Source organism: Cyprinodon tularosa, unplaced genomic scaffold (assembly GCF_016077235.1).
Source record: "Cyprinodon tularosa strain WSP-4 unplaced genomic scaffold, ASM1607723v1 ctg774, whole genome shotgun sequence".
Lineage (NCBI taxonomy): Eukaryota > Metazoa > Chordata > Actinopteri > Cyprinodontiformes > Cyprinodontidae > Cyprinodon > Cyprinodon tularosa.
Genome location: NW_024039534.1, coordinates 80,273 through 102,004, shown reverse-complemented (window position 1 = coordinate 102,004; position 21,732 = coordinate 80,273). Strand labels below are relative to the sequence as shown.

Genomic DNA, 21,732 nt, shown 5'->3' with positions numbered 1-21,732 from the left:
ACAGACTAAAGACTGAAGACAGTATAAAGACATAAAGACGGATTAAAGACAGACTAAAGACTGACTAAAGACATAATAAAGACGGATTAAAGACAGACTAAAGACAGACTAAAGACAGACTAAAGACTGAAGACAGTATAAAGACATAATAAAGACGGATTAAAGACAGACTAAAGATTCACTAAAGACTGAAGACAGTCTAAAGACAATAAAGACTGATTAAAGAGAGACTAAAGACTCACTAAAAACTGAAGACAGTCTAAAGACATAACAAAGACTGATTAAAGACAGACTAAAGACTCACTAAAAACTGAAGACAGTCTAAAGACATAACAAAGACTGATTAAAGACAGTCTAAAGACATAACAAAGACTGATTAAAGACAGACTAAAGACAGACTAAAGACTGATTAAAGACAGACTAAAGACTGAAGACAGTCTAAAGCCATAATAAAGACGGATTAAAGACAGACTAAAGACAGTATAAAGACATAATAAAGACAGACTAAAGACTGAAGACAGTATAAAGACATAATAAAGACGGATTAAAGACAGACTAAAGACTGAAGACAGTATAAAGACATAATAAAGACGGATTAAAGACAGACTAAAGACTGAAGACAGTCTAAAGACATAATAAAGACGGATTAATGACAGACTAAAGACTGATTAAAGACAGACTAAAGACAGACTAAAGACTGAAGACAGTCTAAAGACATAATAAAGACGGATTAATGACAGACTAAAGACTGATTAAAGACAGACTAAAGACATAATAAAGACTGATTAAAGACAGACTAAAGACAGACTAAAGACTGAAGACAGGCTAAAGACATAATAAAGACGGATTAAAGACAGACTAAAGACTGATTAAAGACAGACTAAAGACAGAGTAAATACTGAATAAAGACAGACTAAAGACGGACTAAAAACAGACTAAAGACTGACTAAAGATGTATTAAAGACAGACTAAAGTAAGACTAAAGACTGAAGACAGTCTAAAGACATAATAAAGATGGATTAAAGACAGACTAAAGACTCAAGACAGTATAAAGACATAAAGACGGATTAAAGACAGACTAAAGACTGACTAAAGTAAGACTAAAGACTGAAGACAGTCTAAAGACATAATAAAGATGGATTAAAGACAGACTAAAGACTGACTAAAGACAGACTAAAGACAGACTAAAACTCACTAAAGACGGAAGACAGTCTAAAAACATAGTAAAGACGGAATAAAGACAGACTAAAGACTGATTAAAGACAGACTAAAGACAGACTAAAGACTGAAGACAGTCTAAAGACATAATAAAGACGGATTAATGACAGACTAAAGACTGATTAAAGACAGACTAAAGACAGACTAAAGACTGAAGACAGTCTAAAGACATAATAAAGACGGATTAATGACAGACTAAAGACTGATTAAAGACAGACTAAAGACATAATAAAGACTGATTAAAGACAGACTAAAGACAGACTAAAGACTGAAGACAGGCTAAAGACATAATAAAGACGGATTAAAGACAGACTAAAGACTGATTAAAGACAGACTAAAGACAGAGTAAATACTGAATAAAGACAGACTAAAGACGGACTAAAAACAGACTAAAGACTGACTAAAGATGTATTAAAGACAGACTAAAGTAAGACTAAAGACTGAAGACAGTCTAAAGACATAATAAAGATGGATTAAAGACAGACTAAAGACTGAAGACAGTATAAAGACATAAAGACGGATTAAAGACAGACTAAAGACTGACTAAAGACATAATAAAGACGGATTAAAGACAGACTAAAGACAGACTAAAGACAGACTAAAGACTGAAGACAGTATAAAGACATAATAAAGACGGATTAAAGACAGACTAAAGACAGAGTAAATACTGAATAAAGACAGACTAAAGACGGACTAAAAACAGACTAAAGACTGACTAAAGATGTATTAAAGACAGACTAAAGTAAGACTAAAGACTGAAGACAGTCTAAAGACATAATAAAGATGGATTAAAGACAGACTAAAGACTGAAGACAGTATAAAGACATAAAGACGGATTAAAGACAGACTAAAGACTGACTAAAGTAAGACTAAAGACTGAAGACAGTCTAAAGACATAATAAAGATGGATTAAAGACAGACTAAAGACTGACTAAAGACAGACTAAAACTCACTAAAGACGGAAGACAGTCTAAAAACATAGTAAAGACGGATTAAAGACAGACTAAAGACTGATTAAAGACAGACTAAAGACAGACTAAAGACTGAAGACAGTCTAAAGACATAATAAAGACGGATTAATGACAGACTAAAGACTGATTAAAGACAGACTAAAGACAGACTAAAGACTGAAGACAGTCTAAAGACATAATAAAGACGGATTAATGACAGACTAAAGACTGATTAAAGACAGACTAAAGACAGACTAAAGACTGACTAAAGATGTATTAAAGACAGACTAAAGTAAGACTAAAGACTGAAGACAGTCTAAAGACATAATAAAGATGGATTAAAGACAGACTAAAGACTGAAGACAGTATAAAGACATAAAGACGGATTAAAGACAGACTAAAGACTGACTAAAGACATAATAAAGACGGATTAAAGACAGACTAAAGACAGACTAAAGACAGACTAAAGACTGAAGACAGTATAAAGACATAATAAAGACGGATTAAAGACAGACTAAAGATTCACTAAAGACTGAAGACAGTCTAAAGACAATAAAGACTGATTAAAGAGAGACTAAAGACTCACTAAAAACTGAAGACAGTCTAAAGACATAACAAAGACTGATTAAAGACAGACTAAAGACTCACTAAAAACCGAAGACAGTCTAAAGACATAACAAAGACTGATTAAAGACAGTCTAAAGACATAACAAAGACTGATTAAAGACAGACTAAAGACAGACTAAAGACTGATTAAAGACAGACTAAAGACTGAAGACAGTCTAAAGCCATAATAAAGACGGATTAAAGACAGACTAAAGACTGACTAAAGACTGAATAAAGACAGACTAAAGACAGACTAAAGACTGAAGACAGTATAAAGACATAATAAAGACGGATTAAAGACAGACTAAAGACTGAAGACAGTATAAAGACATAATAAAGACGGATTAAAGACAGACTAAAGACTGAAGACAGTATAAAGACATAATAAAGACGGATTAAAGACAGACTAAAGACTGAAGACAGTCTAAAGACATAATAAAGATGGATTAAAGACAGACTAAAGACTGAAGACAGTATAAAGACATAAAGACGGATTAAAGACAGACTAAAGACTGACTAAAGACATAATAAAGACGGATTAAAGACAGACTAAAGACAGACTAAAGACAGACTAAAGACTGAAGACAGTATAAAGACATAATAAAGACGGATTAAAGACAGACTAAAGATTCACTAAAGACTGAAGACAGTCTAAAGACAATAAAGACTGATTAAAGAGAGACTAAAGACTCACTAAAAACTGAAGACAGTCTAAAGACATAACAAAGACTGATTAAAGACAGACTAAAGACTCACTAAAAACTGAAGACAGTCTAAAGACATAACAAAGACTGATTAAAGACAGTCTAAAGACATAACAAAGACTGATTAAAGACAGACTAAAGACAGACTAAAGACTGATTAAAGACAGACTAAAGACTGAAGACAGTCTAAAGCCATAATAAAGACGGATTAAAGACAGACTAAAGACAGTATAAAGACATAATAAAGACAGACTAAAGACTGAAGACAGTATAAAGACATAATAAAGACGGATTAAAGACAGACTAAAGACTGAAGACAGTATAAAGACATAATAAAGACGGATTAAAGACAGACTAAAGACTGAAGACAGTATAAAGACATAATAAAGACGGATTAAAGACAGACTAAAGACTGACTAAAGACTGAATAAAGACAGACTAAAGACAGACTAAAGACTGAAGACAGTATAAAGACATAATAAAGACGGATTAAAGACAGACTAAAGACTGAAGACAGTATAAAGACATAATAAAGACGGATTAAAGACAGACTAAAGACTGACTAAAGACATAATAAAGATGGATTAAAGAGAGACTAAAGACTCACTAAAGATGGAAGACAGTCTAAAGACATAATAAAGACGGATTAAAGAGAGACTAAAGACTCACTAAAGACTGAATAAAAACAGACTAAAGACTCACTAAAGACGGAAGACAGTCTAAAAACATAGTAAAGACGGATTAAAGACTCACTAAAGACGGATTAAAGAAAGACTAATGACTGATTAAAGACAGACTAAAGATTCACTAAAGACTGAAGATAGTCTAAAGACATAATGAAGACAGACTAGAGACTGACTAAAGATGTATTACAGATTTAAGACAGACTAAAAGGTTGATTAAAGACAAAGCAAAGAGGTTCTACAGTCAGACTAAAGTTGGACCAAAGACCTGTCTTTAGAGGAAACAGGTTAAAAGGAACAAAACGCTTTTTTAATAAAGCAGCTTTTAATCATTTTAATTGATGTTTTAAATTCTATTTCCTAACATTTTTGTCCCTTTTATTAATTTACTGAACCTTCTGTGTTTTTCTGGGTCTGTTGAAGTAAATCTCGGTTCTAACAGAACAGGAACCTTCAGACGGTCTGAAGGTCAGAGGATCAGGATCAGGAAACGCAGCAGAAACTGATTCTTTCTGTTCACACTGATTATTAAGCAGCATCTAAGAACAGAACCGAGCTGCGGTCCAGATCCTGGGGGACCGAGCCGCTCCGGTTCTGCTGCTGATGCAGCTTCTCTTCTGCTGAGTCATCAACCAGCAGACAGGATGCTCTCTGCAGGGATGACCGGCACCGACCGCCCTCTGGTTCTGGATTCTTTGGCTCTGCTGCAGCTCTTGAACCGGGTCGGTTCTGAGCTGGTTCTCTGGTGAAAGTGAAGATGTTTACTCAGTACATCATGGGGTCACCGACCCGTCCAAATGGTTCGGCCCGTTTGGAACCAACACTGAGGAACCAGCAGGAGGCCGTTTGGACTTGGTTTGCTCCTCTGAAGGTGGCCTGGAGCTCTACCGGATCAGAACCATCAGCTAGGATCCTGCTTCTAACCAGAGGGGGGAGAATTTCATAGAACTCGGTCCGGTCCAAACGACCCGGCTTCCTCACAGAACCTGAGACTCCTGACATGTTCTGATGTTCTGGTTCTGGATCATTCTCTCATCTCAGTGGATGATTTGGATATTTCCTCCGATGTCTGGTTCCGGTTCTGGAACTCTGAATGAAGAGAAAAAGGTTCTGAGGTTCTACCTCAGCTAACCGGGTTTGGATCCAATCATCATTTACAGTTATAGAAAAAGTTCTGCAGACTCGGTAACACGACTAGAACCAACTGGACCTGAACCAGAGAAGCAGCTCAGAGCCTTTTGGGTCAGACAGCAGAACCGGAGCTGATGAGAGGAAGTGGGTCAGAACCAGCGGCAGAGGCTCCTCTGCAGCAGCCACACCTGAGCCGCAGTGAGGCGCAGCAGCGGTTCGGTCCATCTGCTCGGAACCGGTCCAGCATCGTTACTCACGCTGAAGGCCCCGGAGGTTCTGCCGGGCTGCTGGCTCCAGGTGAACCTCCGCAGAGGGCGCTCTGCAGCCGAACCTTCGCTCCACCTCAGTCCGTCCGAACTGGAGCTCCCAGCATCCTCCTCCGCGTCCTGCGGCTTCCTGCCGGGATGCTCCGGAGCCGCGACCCGAACCGAACCGCTCTGCGGGCCGGACGCCTCCGCTGCTGCAGCCCGCATCGCTGCTGCTGCCGCCGCTGCGCTCCGGGACCAGTCAGCTGCGCGTGCATGTGGAAACCCATCTCACGATGACGGGGGCGCGCATTGACACTTGGCAGTTTAAAGAGCGAGGGTCCATTTAGGCGAGCTACCGGAACCGGTCCGGATCCGGTCCAGTTTAGATTGTCTAGATTATCGGCCCGGTTCGACCCAGCAGAACCCTTTAGGAGGATCATGGAGCTCTGAGGTGAGAAGATCCACCAAAGATCCCACCCAGAAGCTCCTAAAGATTTTATTAAAAAACAAAATAAAAATGTGAAGCAAATAAACTCTCAGATTAACCTGGAGGAGCAAAGGTCAGAAGAAAACCTCTGAAGACCAGAAGAACCTGAAGACCAGAAGAACCTAAAGATCAGAAGGTCCTGAAGACCAGAAGGACCTGAAGACCAGAAGGTCCGGAAGATCAGAAGGTCCTGAAGACCAGAAGGTCCTGAAGATCAGAAGGTCCTGAAGACCAGAAGGTCCTGAAGACCAGAAGGTCCTGAAGATCAGAAGTTCCTGAAGATCAGAAGGTCCTGAAGACCAGAAGTTCCTGAAGACCAGAAGTTCCTGAAGATCAGAAGGTCCTGAAGACCAGAAGGACCTGAAGACCAGAAGGTCCTGAAGACCAGAAGGTCCTGAAGACCAGAAGTTCCTGAAGACCAGAAGGTCCTGAAGACCAGAAGTTCCTGAAGACCAGAAGGACCTGAAGACCAGAAGGTCCGGAAGATCAGAAGGTCCTGAAGACCAGAAGGTCCTGAAGATCAGAAGGTCCTGAAGACCAGAAGGTCCTGAAGACCAGAAGGTCCTGAAGACCAGAAGTTCCTGAAGACCAGAAGGTCCTGAAGACCAGAAGTTCCTGAAGACCAGAAGGACCTGAAGACCAGAAGGTCCGGAAGATCAGAAGGTCCTGAAGACCAGAAGGTCCTGAAGATCAGAAGGTCCTGAAGACCAGAAGGTCCTGAAGACCAGAAGGTCCTGAAGATCAGAAGGTCCTGAAGACCAGAAGTTCCTGAAGACCAGAAGTTCCTGAAGATCAGAAGGTCCTGAAGACCAGAAGGACCTGAAGACCAGAAGGTCCTGAAGACCAGAAGGTCCTGAAGACCAGAAGTTCCTGAAGACCAGAAGGTCCTGAAGACCAGAAGTTCCTGAAGACCAGAAGTTCCTGAAGACCAGAAGGTCCTGAAGACCAGAAGGACCTGAAGACCAGAAGGTCCTGAAGATCAGAAGGTCCTGAAGACCAGAAGGTCCTGAAGACCAGAAGGTACTGAAGACCAGAAGGTCCTGAAGACCAGAAGGACCTGAAGACCAGAAGGTCCTGAAGACCAGAAGTTCCTGAACACCAGAAGGTCCTGAAGACCAGAAGGTCCTGAAGACCAGAAGGACCTGAAGACCAGAAGGTCCTGAAGACCAGAAGGACCTGAAGACCAGAAGGTCCTGAAGATCAGAAGGTCCTGAAGACCAGAAGTTCCTGAAGATCAGAGGGTCCTGGTTCCCTCTCTGCCTCTAAGGAGCTCCTGCTGAGCTGTTAGATGGTCTATCTGTCTGCTGGGGGGGGGGCTGGGTTCAATCATCTGAGAGGGTCTATGGAGCTAAAAGGAATCACCGAGAAGGTGGAGAAATCTGGAAGATCTTATGGAGTCATTTTTGTTCCATTATTGTTGCAAAGAACAAGATTTGTAAATGGAAATGAAATAATAAATACTAGCTTGAAATTACTTTGAAATAAACATTTGAACAAAAAGACATTTGACAGAAAATGGTTTTTGTTAGATTTTGTTTTATTTATTTTTTTATAGAACAAATGTCTTTTTATTTATCAGAGTTTTTCAGATTTTATATTTTCAGTTTTTTTTATTTCGTTGGGTTTAATTGCGTTTAATGATTTTTTTCATTTTTAAATTGCATTGATCACTTTCTCTCCACTTCCAGCCCAATAATCCAAACGCTCCTGACTCCAGAGAAAAGCCCGGCGCACTAGTGAACACAGTGTGATCTGGAAACCTTAAAGGTATATAGGAGGATATTTGATTTCCGGGTGGTTCATCTCAATCAATGGTCCTCCTAACTGTCAATCATTCTGGTAATATGTTTACATAAGGCTGTCCTGCATGTTCGTCCCGTTAGCTACCTTTTTCTGCGCACTTTCAGGCGTATATCTGTGGTGAGCTATGGTTTCAGACGGTCATTAAGCTCACCTTTCTCACCGCGGTTCTTTAAAAATGGCCGACGGTCATAAAAGAAAAAGTGTCTACGAAGTGTATAAGGAAAGACCTCAGAAGAGGCAGATATATCCCAGAATGCTTTGCACAGAGAGCTCTCCCCGCAAGGCATTATGGGATTTGCTGTCACAGCGGCCCACTGTCGCCGTAGGCTGCTGCTACTTGACAGCAAAGATGAACGCAGTTAGCTTGTTTGAGCTATGAGAACACCACATTTTAAATCCTCCATAATACTTTCATGTAAAACTGTTTTTGAAAAAAAAGAAACCCCAAAAAATTTTGAATCTGTAAAATAATAAAAAATAAAATAAATATGAACAATAAATAAATATCAAAATAAGATCTGGAAAAAGCAGCAAATTTTCTTCCAAAACCTTTTCTATTATTAAATGTTTCTGAATTGCCCTTTTTTTTTTACTTATTTCCTTTTACAAAAACAATATTGGTATAAAATTGACTCCATAGTTGTATCTTTGAACACAGCAGCAGATCCAGAGAACATGAGAACCAGCAGAAGCAGAGCCGACTGGTTGACTCGGACCTTTCCTGCTCTTCATCTCCTGCCGATGAAGACTCCATGGTTTCCAGCTGGTTTCATCCAGATGCTCCGACTCCAGCAGAACAAGCACTGGGAGCTGAACTGGGAGTGATGGGTGGACTAATCTACCTGTCCTAGGTCTATAGAGGCAGTCTAATAGATATGGATCTCTTTGTAGCTGCTCCTGTTTGGTTATTGAACTTTTCCTCCGTATATATTTAGCAGATTAACTTCCAACTAAAATCTGCATTTGCTTCTTAGAAGAGAAAATGACACAAGGAATAAAACTAGTTTAAATAGTTTATTAAAAAGCTTGTTTTCAGATTCTCTTCTGTTCACAGGTGGAATCCATAGAGATGAGAGAAGAAGCTAGAAACTTTCCTCCATTTCAGCCTGATATAATGTTACGTTCACACCTAAAGCAGCAGAAGCAGCTAGTTTCCATGCAAACTCAACGGTTGACGCGCATCAAGGCGCAGAAAAACGTCCTGCAGCGCATTTGGAGCAGCTGAAGCCGCTCCTCACGAGCTTCTGAGCATCTGAGGCGCTTCACAAGCAGCAGATCCTGGAGTTGGAAAAACTGATCAACCAATCAGAGAAGCTGATCTGGGAGCTGGCAGGGAGTCCGACGCAGCACTGCTGATGCAGAGCGCTATGATCACTCCTCTGAAACAGTTTATTAACGCCTAAATGAACTCTACGGTGATCTGGATGAACTGACTGCACAGACCATGTTTTCAGGAGGACTTTCTCACTTCAACATAGATTCTAACTACTTTCTACCCGCTGATCACAGCAGATATGGCCGCCATTGTTCCAGGGTAGCCAGAACCAGAGGATGGCTTCTGTTTCATCAGAGACGCGCTGCAGAGGAGAGCCACCCTGAGGAAAACTGGTAGAAGTCCACTGATGGTTCTGTTGGATCAGACCACCATCAGAGAGAACAGCGCCTCACCTTCTGGGTTTCCACTGAAGCCTGGGCTTTAGGAGGCTGCCTCTTCTTCCTCCTCCTCTTCCTCGCTGCTGCTGAACCCAGATCCTCTCGGTCGGCGGCTGCAGGCTCGGTCAGAACCTCTTCCTCTGGTCCAGCGCCAGCGGCCGGCTTCTCCTTCTGCTTTTTCCTCCTCTGAAACCAAACACTCTGTCAGCGTTTTCTCACAACTGGATTTCATTCCTAACATTTAAGTGAAAGTGTTTGGTTTCTGGGGAACGCATTGATGGTGGACCTACAGTTTTTTCTGTTCCCTGTGGAACCAGAACCAAGCAGGCCGGCTGACAGCTTTGTTAGGGCCTGGATCAACAATCTGTTCACTGACAGCCTGCTCACCTCAGAGAGCAAAATACCAAGCAGGTTCTTCCATTTCCAATAACTAGGTTTTCTGTGCAGTTTGGAAAACTTTCATAAAGCTTTCTGTATTTTATGTTGGATATTTTCATCCCGTTTATTGGATTTAGTGCCCTAGTTGATATTTTCTCTACTTCATAAGAGAACAGCAAGCATGGCTGGCAAAATACAGCCTTTTTTGAACTTTTTTGACCCGCTCCATTGTGGGAGGTATATGGAAGAGGATTAGGGCCACTGAAAAATACAAAAAGTTAACTGATTTTTAAATATTCAGTTTATTAAGGGAAAAAAGTCAGAAAAGGGCAGAATTCTGACTTTAATCTCAGAATTCTGACTGTATTCTGAAAGCTAACAAACACGTTAGCATCCAGCCGTAGCCATGTCTGTTTTAGAGACTAGCTCTCTTGTTTTAATGACCTTCTTCTCTTCCATTAATCAAACAGCATCAGCAGGGACCCTCAGGGATGGAAAAAGTCGCCTAATTCCATCATTTTCCACCAATGTGTTCCTGTTCCTCCCAAAGAACTGAAGCTGAGTGATGCACATCTCTGCCTTCATGGAGACCATCTACATTAAGATCCACAATTCTCAGATTAAAGCCAGAATTCTGAGATTAAAAAGTCAGAATTCTGAGATGAAAGTCAGAATTATTAAACTAAAATAAAATTCAAAGATCAGTTAAATTTATTTTATTTTTTTCAGTGACCCTAACCCTCTTCCGTAGAGGTAGAAAAGGTTAGATCAAGGGTGTAACTTTGTGTTGAAAGTTGGTGGGGACGGCTCATAAGGAAAGGGAGCTACCTGCGCGACGCCTTTTTTTTTGTTGGAAAGGATAAAGCCAAAAAAAATGTGAATAACATTTATCAATTTAATGCTTACAGTTGAAAACATAACTGTTACAATATTCACTTATATATTTTGTGCAAAAAATATCACATAAATCTAAACAGACAGTACAAATAAAAAAAATCAAATAAATATATCAATTTTGTAGAACATTTATTGACAGTCAATTTTGGGTCACTTTTTAAAATGTATTTACTTTTAAACCAGGACTCGGACAAGATCTTATGGGACCTTAAGCAGAATATGATTAAGCAACTCCGTCTTTCTGTCAAGAACATCCACCAGCAGGGTATCCAGGGGGGGATTTACCATTAGGCAATACTAGGCAGTTGCCCAGGGCCCCAAGTTCTGGGGGCCCCATAAAACTCTGTTTCCATGTATGGTTAATACAACTAATCCTTATTTGTGCACATTAATTATATTTTTGATAAAAATCCTTTGGCTAAAATGCCATCAGAACTCTGATAAATGGAGAGGAAAAAGGGACAAGAAGAGAGGGACAAAACCTAGAACAGATAATGGATGTCTATTCTATTAACATTTCTCTATATGTAGAATGGGTCTGTTTTATGGGTTTTCTTCTCAGGGGGCCCCCTGCCTGTCTTTGCCTAGGGCCCCAAATTTCCTAAATCCGCCCCTGAGGGTATCACTACTGATTTGATAGAATCTGGGAGAGCGGACTATGTTCAACCATCCATTTTCTTTAACCTTATCCCTCAGTGGGATCAGGAGGTGCTGGTGCATATCTCTAGCCACGTTCTGGGTGAGAGGTGGGATCACCCTGGACAGGTCACCAGTCTGTCGCAGTATGTTCAACCAGCTTAAAAGTAATCGCTAATCACATTTATTATTTGCACTTTTACTAAGTGAACTTTCTAACTCCCTTAAATCTGAAATTCCAATGCCAAAATTGTTTAAATCTTTTATCTTTGGACCCCCTGCAGAGTGACGTCACACCTGCAAGATCCTATCCTTACCTTCCTGCTAGATTGCAAAAAGCAGCTTGCTCATGAGTTGTCAACTTAACACGCTAAATCTTAAATGTACATATAAAAGAAAAAGGGGCGCAGTGCTTGCTACTGAATGGCAACACTATCAAAGTCAGGAAAAAGTTTTAAGTGAAGCCGGGATTAAAACAGTAGCTACAAGAAGCTTGAAATAAAAGGTGTTCTTTATGTTCAACCTAAACACCAACTCCGATAGACCATCAGTAGAGCAGGTGTTTAAATTAATCAATCACTGCTGCGAAAGCTTATAGCAGTGAAAGCTAATATACCACAGCCATCACTTAAAGGTACACTATGCAACCGGTGTTGATTTTCCAGCGAGGCTCCCCCCAGAGGGCGAAAGTAAAAGTGCACTGTCGTAAATATGCACAGCTGTTCTCCTGGTTTCTCCGTCAAGCCAGGCGCGGTTGTTTTGAGCTTAGCAGACAGGCGAACGCAACGAATGACTAATGCTGCGTTCACACCGCAGCTGGCGCGACAGAAGCAGTAAGTTTACATGCAAAGTCAATGGTTGACGCGCGTCAAGGCGCAGCAAAGGAGCAGCAGGCCCAGCGCGTCTGAGCAGCTGAAGCAGGGAGAGAGACACAGCGCTGATGATCAGAGGCTATGATCACTCCTCTTAAACAGTTTATTGATGCCTAAATTAACTTAAAATGCAGAAATCTGCCGGCAGAATATGCAGTTTGGATTATTTAGATGAAAAACACCTACCAGCTGCCGCGGTGAACCGCAAGGACGTGACCTGGCCAGAGGCTGCTGATGAAGGGGTTCCTTCTGTCGGCGCACCGCTGGTATGTGGGGGTCTGAGCGGCTCCGACAGAAAAAATATTGAAGGCAGGATAATAATCTGGATGAACTGACGGCACTGATTACGTTTTCAGGTGTATTTTCTCATTTAAACACATTAAAGCTACTTTATTCCAAATGATCACAGCAAATATAGCTGCAAGGCAGAGAAAGGATAGTGAAGCTCCGCCCAACGCGCGTCAGACACACTTTTGCACCGCGCAGCCAGAGCAGCAAAGCTGGCTTCAGCTGCGCGTCAGAACTAACTGGTACAAGCAGCAAAAATGAAGCAGCAGACACGATTTTGCTGCTTTTGCTGCGTGAACGTAGCATAACTGCACAAGGATCGCCACTGTGCTAGCAACAAGAATGCTTTTAACTGGCGGAGTGTAGCAGTTCTCGGCCGTAAAGCAAGACTGACTCTCACAAGACTTCTGAGCCTGTGGGTGCGGGTCGGTGCTCCTGCAATTGCAAGTGCAGTATTTCCCCCACAGACCACCAGGGCGGCCGAGAATACCTTTGTTCGACCTGAAATGACTCATTTAATCATCCAAAACGTTATGGAACACATTAATTAACTGAAAAATGTTGCATAGTGTGCCTTTAATAAACGCAACATAAACAACCCTCTAAAAACGGAAAACTGTAATGGACTGAAAGTCCTGATTTTATGTGGGAAATTATTTGCGTGTGTTTTAGTATAATTCTGATATATTGGCGCTGTTGTCTGTTTCTATGGCAACGATACTGAATGTAGTGTAGCTTAGAGACCTGCATGGGTCGAGTTTTACCAACCCGCACCCGCCCGAACCCGTTAGGATGACGACCGAACCCGACCCGCGGATATCTTCAATTCAAATCCGAACCCGACCCGACGATATTGAACCCGCAACCCGACCCGTTAACCCATCATAGGCTATTGGACGCTGCGCTGCACCCAGTGCCTGATTAATATAACATTTCTGATGTCCATAACAACACACACGCATAAAAAAAAATCACCACCTACCCGCCCGCACTAAACAAATATCCGCCCGACCCGTTTGTTTTTATTTATGAATTTTTCGCGGGTACCCGACCCGTTGCAGGACTCTAGTGTAGCTGACATAACAGGGCCGGAAAAGAGTGGTTTGAGTTTTTTTTCAAACGGCTCAGTTATATTTTAAATACGGTATTAACTTATTTTTACAATATTCTCTATTCTTTTACTACTTTAAGTCTCTCCTGACTAAAATTAGGTCTTAATATTTCCACAAGTCCCTCTCACCTGCAAGTCTGATTGAGTCCACTCCTGTCCCTGAATGGGTTAGCATTGTTGGAGGGAAGCGACAGGTGTTATGGGGAGAGGGCGGAGGGGGGTGATGGGGAGAAAGCGAGAGGCAACAGATTCTTTTTTCTGAGTTTTTTGTCGGGGTTTGTGGACGGTGAGCAGCGGGGAGAACTTTTTTTATTTTCTTTCTGAGGAGCGGCATGAATGGGGTTTTAATCAGATATACACAGCACCGAAAGCAAAATACGTGTACAAAATATTGGTGGGGACTGTCCCCCTACCGGTCAAGATAGGTGGGGACATGTCCACACCAGTCCTTAAGGAAGTTACGCCTATGGGTTAGATACTGTGGGAAATTTTCTTTAATGTGTCATCTCTGAGAAAGGCTTCCTTTTATCGTTTCCTTTTCCTTTTTGAAATTAACGGCGTGATCCGTCTCTGAGCCGCTATGCTCAGACTCTCCGGTCAGGCAGCAATTCCCCCCACCTGCTCTCCTCCTCAAACACACGCCCCCCCCCCCCCGGAGCTGCTAGAACTGCTAATCTGTCCTCCTTTCTCTCTCTCCACCAAGCTCCCCGCCTCCGCTGCCTCTCCTGCTCCGCTCTTGTCTTTCACTCTGCACCTGGACCTCCGCCATCTTTCTGCCCTTTCGCCGCTAAGCTCAAGTATTTCTGTAAAAGAAGAGTTTTCTCCCCAACATTAACTAGCGAATACTATACTTTAAAATCACATTGATAAGCATGTTGCTTCTTACCTGGCTGTGAATGAGCAGCATTCTTCTTGGAGCTGGGCCTGTTCCCGACTCATCCTCAGTTTATATTTAATCTTCACTCCTAAAATCTCTCAAGTCTTTGGTTTGAGAGATTTTAGGAGTAAATATCATCTACATCTTCCCTTTTCCCCTTTTTTTTTTTGTACGCCGGACCTCTGAAAACCTGACATTCTTAGTTTGCAGCGAAATGAACTATAGAAGTTGCAGCCGTTGTCCAAGTAATATATATATATATATATATATATATATATATATATATATATATATATATATATACTCACCGGCCACTTTATTAGGTACACCTGTCCAACTGCTCGTTAACACTTAATTTCTAAGCAGCCAATCACATGGCGGCAACTCAGTGCATTTAGGCCTGTAGACATGGTCAAGACAATCTGCAGTTCAAACCGAGCATCAGTATGGGGAAGAAAGGTGATTAGAGTGACTTTGAACGTGGCATGATTGTTGGTGCCAGAAGGGCTGGTCTGAGTATTTCAGAAACTGCTGATCTACTGGGATTTTCACGCACAACCATCTCTAGGGTTTACAGAGAATGGTCCGAAAAAGAAAAAACATCCAGTGAGCGGCAGTTCTGTGGGCGGAAATGCCTTGTTGATGCCAGAGGTCAGAGGAGAATGGCCAGACTGGTTGGAGCTCATAGAAGGGCAACAGTGACTCAAATAACCACCCGTTACAACCAAGGTGGGCAGAAGAGCATCTCTGAACGCACAGTACGTGGAACTTTGAGGCAGATGGGCTACAGCAGCAGAAGACCACACCGGGTGCCACTCCTTTCAGCTAAGAACAGGAAACTGAGGCTACAATTTGCACAAGCTCATGGAAATTGGACAATAGAAGATTGGAAAAATGTTGCCTGGTCTGATGAGTCTCGATTTCTGCTGCGACATTCGGATGGTAGGGTCAGAATTTGGCGTCTACAACATGAAAGCATGGATCCATCTTGCCTTGTATCAACGGTTCAGGCTGGTGGTGGTGGTGTCATGGTGTGGGGAATATTTTCTTGGCACTCTTTGGGCCCCTTGGTACCAATTGAGCATCGTTGCAACGCCACAGCCTACCTGAGTATTGTTGCTGACCATGTCCATCCCTTTATGACCACAATGTACCCAACTTCTGATGGCTACTTTCAGCAGGATAATGCGCCATGTCATAAAGCTGGAATCATCTCAGACTGGTTTCTTGAACATGACAATGAGTTCACTGTACTCAAATGGCCTCCACAGTCACCAGATCTCAATCCAATAGAGCATCTTTGGGATGTGGTGGAACGGGAGATTCGCATCATGGATGTGCAGCCGACAAATCTGCAGCAACTGTGTGACGCCATCATGTCAATATGGACCAAACTCCCTGAGGAATGCTTCCAGCACCTTGTTGAATCTATGCCACCAAGAATTAGGGCAGTTCTGAAGGCAAAAGGGGGTCTAACCCGTTACTAGCATGGGGTACCTAATAAAGTGGCCGGTGAGTGTATATATATATATATATATATATATATATATATATAGTTACTCTAATATTTTTCACACAAATATTTTCTGAAAAATTACTTCTGCCTGTATTTTAAATGGTCATAAAGTCAAATGAGCTTAAAGGTTTTCCTGTCTGCTGACTACTGAGCTCTGGACTATGGGGGACATATTGCTGCTGGGGGACATATTAGGACATCATCAGGTCTCTGGGGTTTTTCTTTATTCAGTGAAATCTTGACTGAAGGGATATTAGAGTTTATTTTGAGTTGTAGAAAGTGTATTTTTCACTATTTCTTTTCTCCATCGCTGCCGGAGCTTGACCAAACCGCCTGACTGGCAATGAATCATGGGAAATGATGGAAGACCAAGGTATCCTCTGAATCCGTCCTTCAAACTGGTCAAAAAAAGAACGCATTGGAAGGAGTCACAGGAAGATCGGAGGTCTGGGACCGCCATTAGCACAACTGGTCCAGGATGACAGCCCCAAACCTTCGCGTCCCTGTGTGACGTGGTTCTAAAGCCTTTTGGTTAAACAACATGTAACAGAACATCTCAGTTTTCTGCAGATGAGAGACTGGAAAAGAGAAGGGTCTATTTCCCAGCATGCATTTCAGCAGACAGCTACTGTAATTTGTCCTGGTTGGTCATTTTCACTGGAACTGGAACGGTACCAACCGGGCCGTTCTGCTCAGGCTGGACCCACAGGGCTAAAGTCCTGCAGATCTGCTCCTTCTTCTTCCTCTCTGCTTCAGAAAGGAGACGCAGAGAAAGGATGAAGGAGCAAATGTTTGGCGCCGTTTAAGGTCCGAGTGTCTTTGTTTAAAGCAAACTGGACCGTCTTTAATTTCACGTTCCTCTAATGGAACCACATCACACAGAGGCGTCTTTCTGATGGGTTGGTCCATTAGTTCAGATCTGAGGGACACATTGTTGATCTGATCTTTGACCCTTTGCTGAGCTGTGACTCTTTCAGTGTGAAGAACTGATTTCCCAGACGGACGCCGTCGACCCGATAACGGATGTGTGCGGATGTGTGCGTCCTCCTCACACGTCTCTTTTTCTGCTTTGTGCTCCAGGAGCAACTGGACTGGAACTGATGACTGAACAAAGCGACATTTCACCCAACCAGTCCGGCTCATCGGTGCTTCAGAGAGAGCAGCAGGACCAGTCCGGCTTCATGAAGCTCTCTGTCCATCTCTGCCTTCTGTTCTGGAGGACCGCCCACTCAGGCCTGCAGCCAATGGTCCACGAGAGTCAGAAGATGAAGCTCAGCCAACATCTCAGTCCAGGAGGAGGTTCCCCTCCTCACATTCAGAGTTCTTGATGTTCTGACCATAGAATAAAATGGTGCCTACAGATCTTCTCTTATTAGGAAAAGCTTCTTGAAAATCTGGTCTTTTTTCATTTCCTGTTGGCACCACATGATCAGCGTAGAGCAGGATTTCTTTTTTAGGCTCTAATGGCCTTTATTTTGTTATTTTTGAAAGTATGGAGACAGAAGAGTTGGTCAGAGGAGAGGGGAGAGACTATCAGCAAAGGTCAGCAGGGCTGAGACTCGAACCTGCGACGCCATAGCGGCACCCTGTAGGGCAGGAGTTCTATTCCTGACACTGTGAAATGAAAAAGCTTCCTGGATGGAAGAGAAACGTCCAGTGGTTTGTTTGGTTCATTTTTTGGGAATTTCTATGCTAAAGCTGGAGATTGAAAACCATTATTGAAAACAAACGAGGCAGAAGAACGTCTGTTTGCAGTTTGTTATAAACCATGAAGGAGAAGCAGCAGATGGGTGGAAGATGGAGCTCTGACCAGCGGAGAACAAAGCTGGTAAGACCTGTTTGAAAACAAACACTGGATAAACCACAGCGGAACACGGTGGTGGCAGCATCATGCTGCAGGGAGGAAAGCTGGAGCTCAATCTAGGATTATCTTTAGAGAGAAATAAAACCCTGCTAGATTCTGCAGACGCAGAATGAACATCGTTTAATCAGAGTCTCCATCAAACATGAACCCTTTCCATTGGAACATTTAATGGTTTGATGTATCTATGCTTCTTTTTCTATGTCTGCTTCTGTCTCCTTGAACCCCAGTGGGCCTCAGCAGATGGCCGCTCACACTGAGCCTGGTTCTGCTGGAGGTTTCTTCCTGTTCAAAGGGAGTTTTTCCTCTCCACTGTCGCTACAAGCATGCTTAGTGTGAGGGATTGCTGAAGAGTCAATGAGTCGATGCAATCAGCTGGTTTTCCTTAGATAGAAAACTTTGAATCAATCTGACTGGATGATCTGGTGAACTGGAAAGTGACCTGAGATGACAGGATGTGAATTGGAGCTATAGAAATAAACTGAATAGAATAAAAGAGCAGGTCCAGTTCAGGTCCGTTTTAAGGACCAGTTCAGGTCCAGTTCAGGTCCGTTTTAAGGTCCAGTTCAGGTCCGTTTTAAGGTGCAGTTCAGGTCCAGTTCAGGTCCGTTTTAAGGACCAGTTCAGGTCCGTTTTAAGGACCAGTTCAGGTCCGTTTTAAGGACCAGTTCAGGTCCGTTTTAAGGACCAGTTCAGGTCCCTTTTAAGGAACAGTTCAGGTCAGTTTTAAGGACCAGTTCAGGTCCCTTTTAAGGACCAGTTCAGGTCCAGTTCAGGTCCGTTTTAAGGACCAGTTCAGGTCCGTTATAAGGACCAGTTCAGGTCCCGTTTAAGGACCATTTCAGGTCCAGTTTAAGTACCATTTCAGGTCCAGTTCAGATCCCGTTTAAGGACCATTTCAGGTCCAGTTCAGGTCTGTTTAAGAACCATTTCAGGTCCAGTTCAGGTCTGTTTAAGGACCAGTTCAGGTCCCTTTTAAGGACCATTTCAGGTCCAGTTCAGGTCTGTTTAAGGACCAGTTCAGGTCCCTTTTAAGGACCAGTTCAGGTCCGTTTTAAGGACCAGTTCAGGTCCGTTATAAGGACCTGTTCAGGTCCCGTTTAAGGACCATTTCAGGTCCAGTTCAGATCCCGTTTAAGGACCATTTCAGGTCCAGTTCAGGTCTGTTTAAGAACCATTTCAGGTCCAGTTCAGGTCTGTTTAAGGACCAGTTCAGGTCCCTTTTAAGGATCATTTCAGGTCCAGTTCAGGTCTGTTTAAGGACCAGTTCAGGTCCCTTTTAAGGATAATTTCAGGTCCAGTTCAGGTCTGTTTAAGGACCAGTTCAGGTCCCTTTTAAGGACCATTTCAGGTCCAGTTCAGGTCTGTTTAAGAACCATTTCAGGTCCAGTTCAGGTCTGTTTAAGGACCAGTTCAGGTCCCTTTTAAGGACCATTTCAGGTCCAGTTCAGGTCTGTTTAAGAACCATTTCAGGTCCAGTTCAGGTCTGTTTAAGAACCATTTCAGGTCCAGTTCAGGTCTGTTTAAGGACCAGTTCAGGTCCCTTTTAAGGACCAGTTCAGGTCCAGTTCAGGTCCGTTTTAAGGACCAGTTCAGGTCCGTTATAAGGACCAGTTCAGGTCCAGTTTAAGGACCATTTCAGGTCCAGTTCAGATCCCGTTTAAGGACCATTTCAGGTCCAGTTCAGGTCTGTTCAAGGACCAGTTCAGGTCTGTTTAAGGACCAGTTCAGGTCCAGTTCAGGTCCTGTTTAAGAACCATTTCAGGTCCAGTTCAGGTCCCGTTTAAGGACCATTTCAGGTCCAGTTCAGGTCTGTTTAAGAACCATTTCAGGTCCAGTTCAGGTCTGTTTAAGGACCAGTTCAGGTCCCTTTTAAGGACCATTTCAGGTCCAGTTCAGGTCTGTTTAAGGACCAGTTCAGGTCCCTTTTAAGGACCATGTCAGGTCCAGTTCAGGTCCTGTTTAAGAACCAATTCAGGTCCAGTTCAGGTCCCGTTTAAGGACCATTTCAGGTCCAGTTCAGGTCTGTTTAAGGACCAGTTCAGGTCCAGTTCAGGTCCTGTTTAAGAACCATTTCAGGTCCAGTTCAGGTCCCTTTTAAGGACCATTTCAGGTCCAGTTCAGGTCTGTTTAAGGACCAGTTCAGGTCCCTTTTAAGGACCATTTCAGGTCCAGTTCAGGTCTGTTTAAGGACCAGTTCAGGTCCCTTTTAAGGACCATTTCAGGTCCAGTTCAGGTCTGTTTAAGGACCAGTTCAGGTCCCTTTTAAGGACCATTTCAGGTCCAGTTCAGGTCCTGTTTAAGAACCATTTCAGGTCCAGTTCAGGTCCTCACCTGATTTAATGCGGTTTTGTTTCCTGTTTTTTTCCATTTTCATTTTGTGTGAACAATACAAATCGGATAAATGGTTTGTTAACCGAATAACTTGTTTTTCTGGTATATGTTTCAGTTTTATTTCTGGTTCCTGATGGAAAACAAACTGGCTGAACGGATAATAATAATGTAGACCACGATCCGAAAACATGCCTGAAGAAGCAAAGTAGAACTTTAAAAAACAGGAAGGTGTGAAGGTCAGAGGAGGAGAAGAACGAGAGCTGCAGGAACCCTTCAGACACGTTTAAGGAAGGTTCTAGATTCATCAGGTAAACGGGTCAGGAAGGTCCACCTCACTTGCTTCCTCCTTTCTCTCCCTGTTTTTGTTGCTCATGTTCAAGAAGTTTCTATTTGGTTCTATTCATGACGAACTGAACCAGAACCACGTGGTTCTTCTAACTGAACCCAAAGTGAGAAACAACATTTTAAGGATGATGTGATGTGAACTCTGAAAGCATGAAGGACCGAGGCCCCCTGCAGTTCAGAGCTGGTACTACAGCGTCAGCTGAAAGAGCTGACAGAACCGAGCCAAACAGAACCAGGCCGAACAGAACCGGGCCGAACAAAACCCGGGCCAATCAGAACCAGGCCGAACAGAACCGGGCCGAACAAAACCCGGGCCAATCAGAACCAGGCCGAACAGAACCAGGCCGAACAGAACCGGGCCGAGCAGAACTGTTTTTTAAAGAACGTGAGATGAGAGTTTAAATGAAGCCACTGGTGCAGGATTCCTCTCACCTGAGCCGCAGCTTTGGGTTTGGACTTCTTCAGCATCACTGTGAGGAAAAGAGAACATTTTCAGAACATTGACAGAACCTTTGGGTTTTACTGGACACCTGGGATGAACCAGTAGAACCGTCCAGTAAAATGATTCATTCATTACAGACAGATCTGGGATAAAACGGGAAACTGCAGCCCGGCGTTCCCAGTTCTCTATAAATAACATTTTCCTGTGGTTCAGAGCAGAAAGAGCCTCTGTCCCCCCTCCCTCTGGTACCAGCCATCAGAACCACAAAGTGGAGCCTAAATGAGCCTGTAGGTTCTGGAAAAATGTGGCCCCACCATGCTGGAAAGGAAAGTGATGATTTTCTTCCACAGAGTTGAGTCAGTGAATCAGCCTGAGGCTCCTGATGGGAGGAGCTTCCGGGCCCACCTACCTGCTAGGTACGTCTCCAGGGAGGGAGATGAACTCTGGTTCCAGCTGTAGCAGCAGAAGAAGAAGAGCCAGATAAGGAAGGTGGCCAGCACCAGGAGCAGCACCCAGAGGAGCCGGGCCTCGCCGAGGAGCTCCATGCTGCAGAGCCTGGGTCTGCTTCAAGCTCTAAAGGAACTGATGGCTTCCAGCTGCTCCTGCAGAGGCCTGGCTCAGACCTCGGCCCACGTCAGCTCAGACTGAGCCTCTCAGGGTTCTGCTCCCTCCTGGAGGAGACGGAGCCTGTG

The 21,732-nt window shown here is 43.1% G+C and overlaps 1 protein-coding gene across 5 annotated transcripts in view; it reads right to left on the bottom strand.

The window, feature by feature from the left end:
* The window catches only part of pleca (plectin a), a 154,195-nt gene extending 132,595 nt beyond the window's left edge, over window positions 1–21,600 (bottom strand). For 4 of the 5 annotated variants that reach the window (XM_038270716.1, XM_038270719.1, XM_038270717.1 and 1 more), the window contains exons 1-3: window positions 21,450–21,600; window positions 21,031–21,068; window positions 9,499–9,669 (exon numbers count right to left, since the gene is read on the bottom strand). In XM_038270716.1, the coding sequence (XP_038126644.1) occupies window positions 9,499–9,669; window positions 21,031–21,068; window positions 21,450–21,585 (345 nt within the window). In that variant the 5' untranslated portion in view covers window positions 21,586–21,600. Of the gene's footprint in view, window positions 1–5,549; window positions 5,781–9,498; window positions 9,670–21,030; window positions 21,069–21,449 lie in introns of those variants that run through there. The other variant, XM_038270721.1, reaches the window with a different exon arrangement.
* Window positions 21,601–21,732: the final 132 nt, after the last annotated feature.